This window comes from Bactrocera neohumeralis, unplaced genomic scaffold, assembly GCF_024586455.1.
Source record: "Bactrocera neohumeralis isolate Rockhampton unplaced genomic scaffold, APGP_CSIRO_Bneo_wtdbg2-racon-allhic-juicebox.fasta_v2 cluster09, whole genome shotgun sequence".
Classification (NCBI taxonomy): Eukaryota; Metazoa; Arthropoda; class Insecta; order Diptera; family Tephritidae; genus Bactrocera; species Bactrocera neohumeralis.
The window spans coordinates 6,255,693-6,270,691 of NW_026089622.1; the positions used below are offsets into that span (position 1 = coordinate 6,255,693).

General features: G+C 36.3%; 1 protein-coding gene across 3 annotated transcripts in view; it reads right to left on the reverse strand.

The window, feature by feature from the left end:
• Nucleotides 1-14,999, reverse strand: part of LOC126763911 (protein anoxia up-regulated-like) — a 50,318-nt gene that overhangs the window by 20,062 nt on the left and 15,257 nt on the right. For 2 of the 3 annotated variants that reach the window (XM_050481678.1, XM_050481676.1), the window contains exon 2: nt 6,310-6,336. The exons of the other annotated variant lie outside the window; for it this stretch is intronic. In XM_050481678.1, the coding sequence (XP_050337635.1) occupies nt 6,310-6,336 (27 nt within the window). The remainder of the gene's footprint in view (nt 1-6,309; nt 6,337-14,999) is intronic. 3 annotated transcript variants of the gene reach the window in all.

Genomic DNA, 14,999 nt, shown 5'->3' on the forward strand with positions numbered 1-14,999 from the left:
ATGTCAACCTCGAAATCCAAAGCATAATAACTCTTGCCAGCAGGTGCTACTTCGGAATGAGTAGGCAATTGAGAGAGTCCTTTCTCATCGAACAAAAACCAAACTCAATTAGTCACTCTTTATTCCCGTCCTGCTATGTGGTATTCACAAGACGACAACATCCGATGAGTGGACGTAACGGTTTTCCTTTGCGCATTAGCAACGACGAATATCGCATTCGATGGAACGGTGAGCTGTTTGAGATATACGACGACATTGACATAGTTTAGCGAATTAAAAGACATCGTCTAAGCTGGCTAGGTCGTGTCGGCCGTAGGGATGGAACCGCTCTAGCGTGGAAGTATTCGGCGCAATACCCTCCTAGGAAGCAGAGGAAGAGGAAAATCATCACTCCGTTGCGCGATGTTGTCAACTTGGCTATAACCGCGTAAGCGGGTCTAGGCCCGTAAAGAATAAGAAGATATCCTTGAAAGTTGCGAGAGTTAAAATTTATTGCTATATCCTTTTCTGTCTAAGAAATAGTTTTCCCAACACGAAAGAGACTACGATAATTTCACAAATAAAATAAGTATACAACAACTAAAGACGGGCTAAGATATTGGTAACAATATTGTAATTACTAATGCAACATATGTATCTGAGTTAAAAACGTGTGAAATGCATATGCATTTCGATTTGTAATAAAACAAAAATGATTCCGTTCTTTCTAGGTACCAAATTAACTTCATATATGTATATATTTTACGTCACACCCATCACGATAAAGACCACGACAAGTTCTCAAACAAAAATTATACCAACTAAAGGAGGTCTTATAATTTGGTAACAATATGGTAATTACAACCGCATATGTCAGAATTAACAACGTGTGAAATGCATATTTCGCTTTGTGATAAAAACTGATTGCGTTCTTTCTAGGTACTAAAATAAATTCATTCATACATTAAACGTCACTCACCAAATTAATTTCATTAGGATAACCAGGAATATCAATTACACTTTTTATAATATATATAATGGTTAGACGAGGTTGAGACCTGACTTACCTTCTCATCACGTGGCAAAAACTACAAGACGTATTGGTCGAACCATCGGATTATCAGAGATAATATTCCCCACTACGAAGAAATTAATACAAATATCCCAGAATTCTAAACCACGACCATGTGAATCTAGTTTCGGAAAAATAAGTATTACTATAATATATAGCCCACCTAGACAAAATATCAAAATGGACTTGTACACAGAACTTATACTAAAGCACCATGGGAGGTGATTTTAACGCAAGAGCTATTTAAAGCTGTTATGACTATTGAATGCGAAGTCATGTCTACTGGCAAGCCGACTTACTGGCCTTCCGACGCAAAAAAATTACCTGACCTGATCTATTACTCGACAAATATCTAAGACCTTCATTACAATGGAAAATGAATTGGGCTTAAATTCGGACCATTCGCCAGTACATCTAATCCTATATGGTAATCTAAAAGATACCACCTTAACTAATAGAATAATAGAATAGAAACGGATTGGGAGTATTTCAAAGTTAGTAAAATGTTGATGCTAAAGTAAATATGGCAACTCAAGATATTTAAGAAGATGAAGTTCATTCACTTACGAAAACTAGTCAAGAATTGGCTTGGAAAAGTACTCCTGTTCCTAAACCAAAAAAAAAACTGTTATACTAATTATCCATCCAATAATTTAAATTTCATAAAGAAAAAGAGAACACTACGTAAAAAATGGCACATTACGCGATTTCCTCAATATAAAACATAATTAAACAATTTAACTAAGCTTCTCAGCACCAAAATAATGTTATTTACAAACCACAACATTTCTAATTATATTGAGAAAATAACGCCAAACAAAAATATAGATTATTTCCTTTGGAAAGTTATAAAAAAATATTAGGAAACCAATATTGCTGAATACACCCCTCAAAAAGCCAAACGCATCCTGGGCCAAAGGTGCGAAGAAAAAGCGGTAGTTTTGTCAGAGAAATTTTTGCGTTCTATGGTATTTTACCGAAGCTGAAAGAATCCAAATCCAATCCAAATCCAATCCAACCAGCAATAAATAAAGAAGTGGAAAATATCATTAAAACTATATATAAATTAAGAAAGGCCCTCGGCTTCGACTTGGTGACTGCTGATGTACTAAAAAATCTAACGCGAAAAGCAATAGCAAAGCTTACTTACTAAATTTCAGATACCTCCCATTATCAGGGAAGGTATCTGAAATCATTATGGTACAAAAACAGGGCAAAAGCGCACTTGGCTTCGTCATATCGTCCAATCTCCCCGTTGCCTATTTGGCCCAAACTACTTGAAGCTGTAATCATAAGAAGACTTCAAAACATAATTGAAGAAAAGGGACTTACACAAATTCATCAATTTGGATTTACATCTCAAAGAATAACGAGCATAAACGAAGATACGATGCAAAAAAACAGAATTGCACATCTGTTTTTCTTGACGTATCCCAGGCGTTCGATAGAGTATCACTTCATTTACCATAGTATCTAACCGATCTAGTTGGCTGTTACCTGAGCAACCGCTACTTCAGGATCAAGCAGGGATAATAATATACAAGGTTACAGCCAATAAAAACCGGTGTACCCCTGGGAAATGTTCTGGGACCAATCTTATACATTTTGTTTACTAGCGACATGCTTACGCCGCCAAACTGCGCAATTGCCACATTTGCAGATGATACCTGCATCATCACGACCCGTAAGCATTAACCTTCCTCGGTTCCTCAAATACTACGCAAACTTAAGGTCTTCGGGTCATATTGACCCGATTTAGAAAAAACCCGGTGTTATTTTTATAAATTAAATAAAGATGGAATTATTTATGTTATATATTTATTCAAATAAAAAAGACACAATTTATGACATTTGTTCCTCTTGACAACATGAGAGGCACATAATTTCCGAATGTCTTGGACATATGGGTTTCTTACATTTTTTACAGATTTTCGAAGTTTTGACATCTTTTGATGACGGACATACATTACACCTTTTTCTTTTATTACAACTCTGTGCACTGAAAGTAGCTGTTGTCTCAGTAACACCTGTCTTCACTCGTTGTACTAATTCCAGCAATGCATTTGTCTGAGGAAGAGTTTTCCTACGCTCAATGTGATCATTGACCAACTCCATGCCCAGTTTTTCTAAAAACAGACGTCTTTGTACAGTCCTCTTATGTTTCCAATCAGGATTGGTATCACAATATAATACGTAAGCATTGAAACATGAGATATCAATCATATTATGAAATATGGCTACAGGCCACCTTCTTGTCATTCGTTTGCAACTATAGGCCAAAACCATTTTGTCTAGAAAATCAACAGCTCCCTTAGTTGCGTTATAGTCCATGATCATTTTAGGTTTTTTCTGCTCTGAATCATGTATTTCAATCTTATTGTGGTTTGTACTGAGTAAAATTACGTTTTTGTTCTTTTAGGAATAAATGAGACAAGAACCATTTTTGAATTGAATGCAAATGTGGATGAAAACACTAGTTCTTCGTATCCAAAAGATCTAATGGTATCTGGCATTTAATTTTGCGTAAAGCTCCAAGAACCATTTTTGAATTGAATGCAAATGTATGAAAACACTAGTTCTTTTATTTTTATCTGGTAAAGTTCCAAGAACGGCAAGCTTACAGTCTAAAAGTGTTTCGGCTAATTCATATGATGTAAAAAAATTATCACATGTCAGATTGTAGCCCTGTTAGCCTTCTGTCAGATCTAAAACAACACGCATTCCTTGATTTTTTTCCGGAGCATTTCCTTGAAGTTTTCCGGTATAGCATTGAATTGAACGAACATATCTTGTTTCACTGTCACACAAAATCCAAAAATGTATGCCGTATTTACTCGGTTTACTTGGCATATATTGGTGAAAAGAACACCGACCTCTGAATGAAAGTAGCTGTTCGTCAATTGTGATATTTGCATTCGGATTATAGTACGTAGGCAATAGTGTCGCCCATTCATCCCATATATCTTTTATAGCTGCTAATTTATCACTCTGTCTCCTTGCTTCTCGATCCGAACGTTTATCAAAACGCAAAATGGCGGTAATTTTTTTGAACCGTTTTAGGGACATTGTTGCTCGAAATATAGGTCGTCCATAAACTTCAGACCACAAGCTGTCGAGGCTTTCATCGTTAGACTTGAAAACGCCAGCAAATATAAGAAGAACTAGATATGCATCTAACTCTATTTCATCCATCGCATCGAATTCATTTCCAAACCGTGAAGATCCTTCCATGTTTGTTTGTTTCAAAACTATAGATTTTATGCGTTTGTTTACAAATAAATCAAAAGCGCTTCTAAATGTATTGATGCGATTAGAAGCATATCTGGTAATTCCTGGTGTAAGTTTTATTAGGTTTGCGCTGCCCAAATGACCTCTTCCTTCTAATGGGATTTTCGACCACACAAATTCACCAGTTTTTGATAACATTTCATTTTCACTAACACTATTATTGGTCATACTTATATCTTGAAAGAGGTACTTCATCGGTACTACTTCCAATGTTCCAATTTGGTTGAATATTGTCCGTAGGATTTCCATCAGAATTATTCTCTGTTTCACTTATTATTTCATCTTCAGAACTTATATCGTAGTTTATAAATTGAGAAATCATGGAATCACTCAATTTGTGAGCCATTGAAAAAAACAACCGAACGCGACGAGTACAAATAACTAATGAAACAAAATGAAACAAAAAACTGTCAACGCTTGTAAGAGGGCGACGAAAGCAATATGATTCTACCCACTTAGAAATAATATTTCTAAGATTACCATCAACAATTAATCGCTTAGTGACTTGGGTATAATTGATATTCAACAATAATAAATATGGTCTTAGAAGCTGTATGTTTGAATCAAAGCATTGTACTTCATCAAAGACGGGTATTTCTGACCCGAGGATTTTTTCATACTCGGGTCAAAATGACCCGAGGATCCTAAGAGCAAAAAAATGCGTATTTCCTTAATTTAGCAGACATCAGCATAAATTCACAATACTAATTTACAATAAATGCATAATTAATAATTGTCACGAAGCCGTTATGAAATCAATTAGATATTACTACTTTTATTATAAATTAAACTTTACATTCGGGTCAATATGACCCGAAGAACCGAGGAAGGTTAAGTTGAAACGTCGCTCAAAATGCAATCTTCACTAAATCAAATTGTAGATTGGGCGCAGAAATAGCACAGTACTTGAAACGAGTTGTCTACTCATATAAACTCCACTAACATAAGTGGTACGAATATCCCCTTACATATTGGGAATGAAGTAATCCCGTACTCCACCTCGGCGAAATATCTTGTTATGACGCCGGATGTAAAGTTGAATTGGAAGGAGCATATACAAAAAAAAGTTTCAGAACTAAAACTAAAATACAACAAAATAAACTGGTTAATCGGCAAGAAATCACCCTTAACAACTTCAAATAAAATCATAGTCTACAATCAAACGTTGAAACCTATTTGGACATACGGAATTCAACTATGAGGATGCGCTGCACCGTTATACATCGAAGCGTTGCAAAAATTTGTTATAAAGTATATAATCTTAATCGCGTTGTAAGAATTCCAAAATATAGTTCACGAAAAATTGAAAATGCCCCGTGACACAGACACAATCCGCATCTACATCGTGATCTTCATATAAAAGTGGCTCGAGAAGTCATTCGCGGAACGGCATCGAAACAGGCAAGAAAGTTACAAAGTCGTGAAGCCCGGCAACTAGGAAATACTGGAAGGAGCAGGCGAAGACTAAAAAGAATAACGTTTCATGATCTAATAAGAATTTAAGAAAATAACAAATATCATAAAATTTAATTATTAAGTTTAGTTTAAGAAAAAAAATTTGTCATTCGTAAATCAATTACAAATATATTTAGTTATAGAGTTATAGAGGTTCATATGAATAAAATGGTTTCATGAACATTGTAATGGAAGAATACCAACGCTTATCGATTTTTGTTACATAATTATTACCTTCTTTGCCAGAGTAAATATATTGGGTCGTCAGCTATAGAAATATTCTAGTTTTTTCAACTAATCTAATAAATTTAATATAATTCTGCGAAAATTTAGTTTTCCTATACAAGTTTAAAATATTTTTTACATTCATATCTATTGTAGATAACTAAAAAATTAGGTATTTATTTTTGTAATATCGATATCTAATAAAATTGTACAAATTCTTTGATTTACAATAAAAACATAATATTTTAAACTTTCTTATAACCCGTTTGTAATTGGATAAGAGTACTTACACGTGAAACCTTATGTTCAACCGGATACTGAAATATAAAATATAAATTAAATTTATTTGAGAATTTTTATTGAATTTTGTATGTGCATTTGAATTATATTTAGCTAATTAGCTTAGTTGAAATAACATCAACATATTGAAATAGAGTATTGTATTTTTATTCACCTAAAACTAATCAAGAAAAATATGATATTATACATATGTATGTATATAAAGGAAACGGATGACGAGTCGGATCCACTTACAAGTAACTGGTCTGGTATTTCGATAATAAGTTTAATGTACAGATCTCACTAAAGCCACATATATCAATATATTTCAAATAACGATTATCAACCTTCAGGTTGACATTATACGAAATATATAAGCCAATAAGTAAAATATCTTAACAAAATTTGTGAACACATATTACTATGTGGTATATGCGACAGTTTAATGCAGAAAATGTGTGAAATAAGCATTCAATAGATGTCGTCGCAGTCGTATATCACCACTGCTACCAATCACGTTGTGTCATACCATATAGTGTTGGAAACGTGAGATTTGCCACAGAATTGTGTCGCACTAAGCAATGTTAATACTCCTTGGAATGAAAAAGTAAACTATGTCGGCAATATTAATGTTTTAAAATTTATGTTTAAAAAACAAGTTTCGTATATTAATAATACAATAAATCTTTTAATTAAGAACCCGTACCATCTCATTAAGCGCAAATCCTTCTAGCCAAAATCCGCATCAATGCGTAGTTCTTCAACATATCACTGATTTGGGCTCGGTAACTTTGGCACAACAGTTGGTAAATTCAGTCTCCATGAGCTATCTGGCTGCCTCCGGATCGAAAAGCCATCAAACCGATCGATCATGTTGTGATAGACGGAAGACACGTCTCCAGTGTTTTTTACTAACATCGATTCGAACCACTATCTTGTTGCATCCAGGATTCGCACTTGCCTCTGTGCAGCAAAAAACGCATTTCAACAAAGACATGGAAGGTTCGTGGACTAGAAGCTACAATCACAACAGACAGTCGAATGATTATCTACTCGACTTGTACTAACACTCTCTGAGAGCACTCGTCAACAACTCGGTATAAGGGAACTGTGGGACGGCATTTCAAGCTCCTTACGAGCAGCTGCAAACGAAACCATTGGTTTTCGGAATATGCAAAAGAACAGCTGGTACGATGAGGTGTGCCGTGTCGCTGCGGAGAGAAAGCAGACTGCCTACCTCGTAACGTTACGATCGACCACAATATTTGCGGGATGGGAGAGATACCGAGAGCTGAAAAGGGAAGCGAGAAGCATTTGCACACATGAAAAAAGAGAGAGGCCGAAGTGCTTGAGTAGAAAGAGCTTGACAAGCTGGCCGACAGGGGTACTGCCCGAAAATTCTGCGATAAGATGTGGCGACTAACAGAAGGTTTCAAGACAGGAGCATACTTTTGCAAAACCCCCAAAGGTAATCTAGTGGCAGATGACCAGACCTTACTAAAATTATGGAAGGAACACTTCTCGAACCTGCTGAATGGCAGTGAATCGATGACGATAGAGCAGACGTTCCATTGCACCTCCATGAAGAAGTTCGAATAGCAATTACTCGTCTGAAGAACAACAAATCGGCGGGGGCCGATGTATTGCCGGCCGAGCAATGCAAACACGGCAGCGAACAACTGATAAGGAGCATGCATCAGCCTTTTTGTAGAATATGGTCGGACGAAAGCATGCCCAACGATTTGAATTTAAGTGTGATCTGCCCAACCCACAAAAAGAACCCCTAAATCTGCGCCAAATGCCGTGGGATACCGTCAAAAAACTGACTGGACCTTATCAGTGACTATAGACCAGGAAAATCCACAATCGACCAGATATCTTACCATGCGCCAAGTCTTGGAAAAGAGCGAAGAACTGATAAGGAGCATGCATCAGCCTTTTGTAGAATATGGTCGGACGAAAGCATGCCCAACGATTTGAATTTAAGTGTGATCTGCCCAACCCACAAAAAGGACCCCTAAATCTGCGCCAAATGCCGTGGGATGCCGTCAACAAACTGACTGGACCTTATCAGTTTGGCTTTAGACCAGGAAAATCCACAACCGACCAGACATTTACCAAGTGCCTAGTCTTGGAAAACACCTGTAAGGAGAAAATCGACACACACCACCTCTTCGTCGATTGCAGAGCTGCTTTCGACAGCACGAAAAGGAGCTGCCTTTATGTCGTGATATCTGAATTTGCTATCCCCTCAAAACTATTACGGCTGTGTACACTGACGTTGAGCAACACCAAAAGCTCTGTCACGATAGAGAAGAACCTCTTCGAGCCATTCGATACCAAACGAGGTTTCAGATAAGGCGACTACCTTTCGTGTGACTTCTACAACCTACTTTTGGCGAAAATAATTAGAGCTGCATAACTTAACCGAGAAGGCACCATATTCAACAAGAGTATACCGATGAGAACATCTGATGAGACGATGTTACGAGTTTTCGAGAGAAAAGTTCTGCGAAAGATTTATGGTCCTTTGCGCGTTGGCCACGGCGAATATCGCATTCGATGGAACAATGAACTGTATGAGATATACGACGACATTGACATAGTTCAGCGAATTAAAAGACTGCGGTTATGCTGGCTAAGTCATGTCGTCCGAATGAACGAAAACACTTCTGCTCTGAAAGTATTCAACGCCGTACATGCCGGGGGAAGGGGAGTGAGATCTCCACTCTATTGGAAGAGCTGCTGTATATATGGCTTGGGGTATACCCTTAGCTATCGTTCATCAGATATGAAATCTCCTGCTTTCACCATAAATTATCCATTGAAATAAGACTCCAATGCTTTATACAATTCTAAAGGTAGAATATTTTTAATCTTATATAAAAGGCCCTCATGCCATACCTTATCAAACGCCTGAGCCACGTCTAGAAATATAGCTGAACAGTACTCTCTGTGCTCAAATGCTTTTCTTATTTCGTTAGTAATTCTATTTACTTGCTCTATCGTGCTATGTTTTTCACGAAAGCCGAATTGGTGCATTGGTATTATATTATTTTCGTGGAGAAAAGGAGACATCTGTGATAGTAATACTTTTTCAAATATTTTAGAAAAACAGCGTAGAAGACTGATTAGTCTGTATGAAGACCGCTGTGTTAAGTCTTTCCCAGGTTTATCTATCAAGATAGTTTGCGACTTTTTCCATGAAATTGGATAGTATCCGGAAACTAAGGACTGCATTGAGGAGCAAAGAGAGCACTTCTACAGCAATAATTGGTAACTCAATTAGCAATTTTATGGTAATATTATCAAGACCCGGCGACTTTTTTGGATTAAGTTCTTTTATGATTCCAATAATTTCAGAAGGTGAAGTCTTAAAACACTCGAACGACTCTTTGGCTGTGTTGGGTAAGAATGACAGCTTAAAGTTGTTCTTTGGCAAATTAGATTGAAATACCTTTTCTCAATATCTCTTCCCATATTTATTTGGTACTCAACCTTAAGGTGGCTACTAACGTATTTTTTATATTTTAGCCAATTCGTTTTAAAAGATGTTACACCTACTTTTGGGTCAACGAATATGGGTTGTTCACATAACTTTATTAGTACAGGAGAGTGATCAAAAGATTTATCTATATTTTTGATTAAAGCAAAATCAATTAAATCCGGTATTTTGTTACGATCACTAGGTCAGTGTGTCGGCTTATCAGAAGATATTATCTCAAGGTTATTGTGCCTATTTATAACGGTTTAATATAGCTTTCCTTTCGGATTAATTAGTCGTGAGCCCCAATACATGTGTTTTGCATTGTAATCTCCACCTGCTAGAAATCTACGACAACAAAAAAAAATGTATCTTTAATTTCGAAATCAATGACCTCGAAAATCCCTTGCTACAAAATTTTATAAAAATTGAAGAATTTCTTAAAAATTGAAGAATTTCTTAAAAATTGAAGAATTTTTTGAAAATTTTTACGGCCATATTGGATCCGCCATATTGTATTTTGAAAATTTGTCTTTAATTTCGTAAGCAAGGACCCCTCAAAACCCCTCTATCCCAAAATTAAGCTAAGTCCGTTAATATTTTTAAATTTTTTTCTGTCAAGTAAAATCCGACATATATTTTGAGGTTAGAAAAAAATCCTGACGTGATGGAGCAAAACGGACTTCAGATTCGGTTTCTGCGGCCCAAAATACATGTAATACACCATGTTTGGTCAAAGGAACCTTTCATCGATTTTTTTTGTGGACCTGTGTTATCATGGTGCAAAAACCAAGAGTTGTCGACCCATAATTCCGTTCTCCTTTTATGAATTACTTCCAGTCCAAAAGTATTCAGAGTGCGGAACACCGTGTAATCGCAGAAAACTGTCAATATAACCATGATTATTGACCTGTTTTGACGTGTTGTTTGCGGCTTCTGCTCATCTTTGCTACTATATTCGGCCGATTGATCGTCTGTGATCTAGGTCGTAGGTACAGACTCAGGACTCACCGCCAGTTTATATATGTTTCATGACATCCTGGTAGTGGGAAAACATTGTTTCACGGACGTTAACGCGACGCTGTTTTTCGAAAAAATTTCGTGAAATTGGAACCAATCGTGCTTCACGTTGAATTCACTGATCCTTCCGATATTCCAACTATGCCAGTAAGATCTATGACCGTTTATCGTCCATCCTCAGGCACCAATTGCGTTATTTTTCTGGTCGTGGTTTGTCGTCAACGCCTTCACGGCCCTCTTGGAATAATTTTTATCAATCAAAAACACTTGCTCGCAGCAAACAATTATCACGGAAGGCCTTTTCCGGCAAATTTGATTTCGCACACAAAATTAAATGGAAATTCTTTGTTGAATAATTTCCATCCCAGAAAAAAATTTGACGAATGGGTATTCGCGCCAAATTTAATTTAAAAAGTCTTTCTAGTTTTACTAAAAAAAACTTAGACTAAAGTCAATTTGTGCATACTTTGATTGTTGATTGGAGGATAATTGGAGGTTAATAAATTTTCAGTACAACCGCTATGCCAGATAGCGTGGACAGGCAAGTGGCTGACAGTACAAGACCGTTCCAAAGTGTTTATCAAAACCTACGTATTTACCAATTTACGGTATCAGCCCTTCACTTGCGATTACCGGCTTCGTGGTTCGCCCAACTTGAGGGACAATTTCATCTCACCGGAATTTCAGACGAAATTACTACCATAACGAAAACGAGTCAACTATTATCTCACAGCAGCAAATGGATATACGATTAATACGTACGTACACCCGATAATTGGACTAAAAGTTGCATGTTAGTTATCAGTAACCAATACACTTTTAGAAATTGAAGTACTGCTCATCGGCCCTATATGGCCAGATAGGCTAAAGCTGTCTGCAATCTGTCAGCCAACAAAACATAAGACGCAGCATCAGACATAAGTAAGACTTGTTTTCGACAAACTTAACCGGCAAAACAATATTTTCAACCATTGATCTCGTGCGCGCTTTCAAATATCTTTTTATTTTCAATATTATTTTATTTATAGGATTTGCTTTTTTTACAGCCTAACAATAAGTTATAAAATCTTAACTCTATTTAAAAACTAGACAGGTTCAAGCAAGTGATTGAGCTGTTTTGGTGATACGTTGCTGTTTAATACGCAGGTATATCTCTTCTTTTAAGGCGTGTTTGATCGCAGGAATGTACCAAAGCATTAGCCTTAGGGTTTGGTGATCTGGGAGTTTAGATATATATTCAATTCTGCTATCTTCTACTTCTTTCTTTACCATAAGGATGCCATGGTTTTTTGGATATTTTGGTTACGCATGTGAACACGTGATTGTTCTAAGCATTTTTAATTGGAACCTTCGTATTATATCAATATTTGTTGCACAGGTCGTAGCCCACAGTTGAATGTCATACATCCAAATCGGCTTTATGACCGCATTATGTAAAAGCACTTTGTTGTCTAGGCTAAGTTTTTTCACATGTCTGTCACTAAAGAAGGTGTCAAAAAAAGTGCAATTATATCACCATTCGGTCTCTTCGAATACCCGTTCATGATTTATCAACGAGGTGACATGGGGACTAGACGACTTTCAATTTCCGTGTATTGACAGCCAAATAACCTTATCGGATGGTATGGATTTTTAATGCTTTCGCTCGTCTCCTCGGTAGTAAATACACACACATCACCACTTATCATCCGCAGTCGAATGATATGGTGGAAAGTCCTCACAGTTTCTTGAAGGCTACGATCTCGTTTATGGAGAACGCTTTGCTCCTTCGTCACGATCTGGTTGTTCACCATCCAATATGGCAGACCGCTTGAGAAACTATTTCGCAGAATTTTGACCCACCGTCCGATGTGGTCAGAGAAACACATTCATTTTTAAGGAACAAGCGACATGTTCGTCGCGGCGCTCCACACCACACATTCGTTTCACCGTATGAAGGACTTTATGTCAAGGCATGAAAAACATTTCTTCGAAATGTCAGAAGCGAAACCGCAACGATTTCGGTCGATCAACTTAAGCCTATCTACTTCCCGACGATAGGCTCAACTATAGGTGACAGAACATAGGCGATGTCAACAACACAATGTTTATTACATTAAGTTCACCGGAGTCATCTGAACCTGGGATATACGGATGTTGACCGATTTTAACTCATCTATACGGTCACCAAAGAGACGCATTAGATTTCGCTGAACTTCTAATCATTTTCCTACATTATCCATAATTTCTTGAACACGGCAAGACCATGTCAGCAAGTCAGTTGCTCCCGGTTTACAGAAAACTCTGATACGAATACAACACACAACGGAAAAGTGATTACAGAATCAAGAGTTATAAAAAAGTTATGCCCGCAGTGATATCTCAGAAATTTTCTTTTGTTAACATTTGATCAATGTTAGCCTTGTTCAGTTTCTATAGGTGGTCGCACAAAGACTACAGCACATCTACAATATTGGTATTTACACCTTTTTTACATAATCTCAATTTAGTTTAATTTTGTGATGACAGTGTGCCCCTATGCCAAAACTTGTTCAAATCGCGTCAATACTACGGTTATACATATTAGTATCTGTTTCATAGGCAATAAATATTTCAAACAAGAAAAAACCTTAACTTCGGCTGCACCGAAGCTAATATGCCCTTCACAGGTGCATTTCTTTTAGTAACTATGTGTCCAGTTTGTATGGAAGCTAAATGCTATAGTTAACCGATCTGAATTCTTCGGAGATTACATTGTTGCCTCAGAAAATAATTTGTACCAAATTTCGTGAATATATCTTGTCAAATGCAAAAGTTTTCCATACCAGCACTAGATTCCGATCGTTCAGTTTGTATGGCAGCTATATGCTATAGTAAGCCGATCTGCACAATTTCTTCAAATATTACTTTATTATCTTAGAAAATAGCCTGTGCCAACTTTTGTGAAGATACATTGTCAAATGTGAAAGTTTTCCATACAAGAACTTGATTCCGATCGTTCAGTTTGTATGGCAGCTATATGTTATAGTGGTCCGATATCGGCAGTTCCGACAAAAGCAGCTTCTTAAGAGAAAATGACGTTTGCAAAATTTCAAAACAATATCTTGGGACTAGTTCGTATACATATATACAGACAGACAGACGAACTTGGCTAAATCGACTCAGCTCAATATACTGATCATTTATATATATACTTTATAGGGTCTCCGACGCTTCCTTCTGGGTGTTACAAACTTCGTGACAAACTTAATATACCCTGTTCAGGGTATAAAAATTGTCGACAATAAATATCTAGAAGTGTGTAAGGGAGAAAGTAATGTGTGTTATTTCAAATAATGCAATGTATGTATTTTCTTCACAGAGATTAGAAAAAAACCTAAAAACCCGCCAAAAAATAAAATCGTTTTAAGAAAAAAGTGTGTGAAGAATGTTATTTTCAATTTTATTTTCTAATTTTTTAAATAATTTTTACTGATCCTTTTGAAGAATTTTTGAGTAAAACCTTTTATCAAAGTTCAGTACCTTTTTTAACAAAGTTCTTTGAAATACCACAATGAAATATGCTAGTCTTGTTACAAGGAAACTACTATAATAGTCACATGATAAAGTGCTAGTATTTGGTGACACATATCTGGTATTAGTCGTAGTATGGTATTGTTACCACATCGTATGGTATTGTTTCATAACCTTATACACTCCACACATAATTCATACAAGAAAATTTATAAGATATACATTATATGAGATTTTCAATATTATATCATGTGAGTATTTCCCTGCCAAATTGCGAGAATATAAAATGTTCGGTTACACCCGCGTCCTTAGCTCTTCCTTATTTTTTATCTTCTACAAAACAAATCGTCATATATATATATGATAGATATAGAGTTATATATAACTAAATGACCAGAATAAAAAGAAGAGTTGAAATTATGTTAAAATTGAACGATGTGCTTATCTCCGCCCGGGTGAAATCACATTCTATTTTATTGTACTTGTATATGCAACACATTATCGTTAATCACCTTACTTTTCACTGGGCTTAATTTGACCATCGAAACTGTTTTCTGTCCTAACGAAATCTACTCTTTAACACCTTGTCCGAATGGGGCGTTTTGTATTGTTTTATACCCTTGCAACAAGTTGTTACAGAGTACAATACTTTTGTTTACTTTTGGTTGTATGTATCTCCTAAAACTAATCGAGAGAAATATAGAG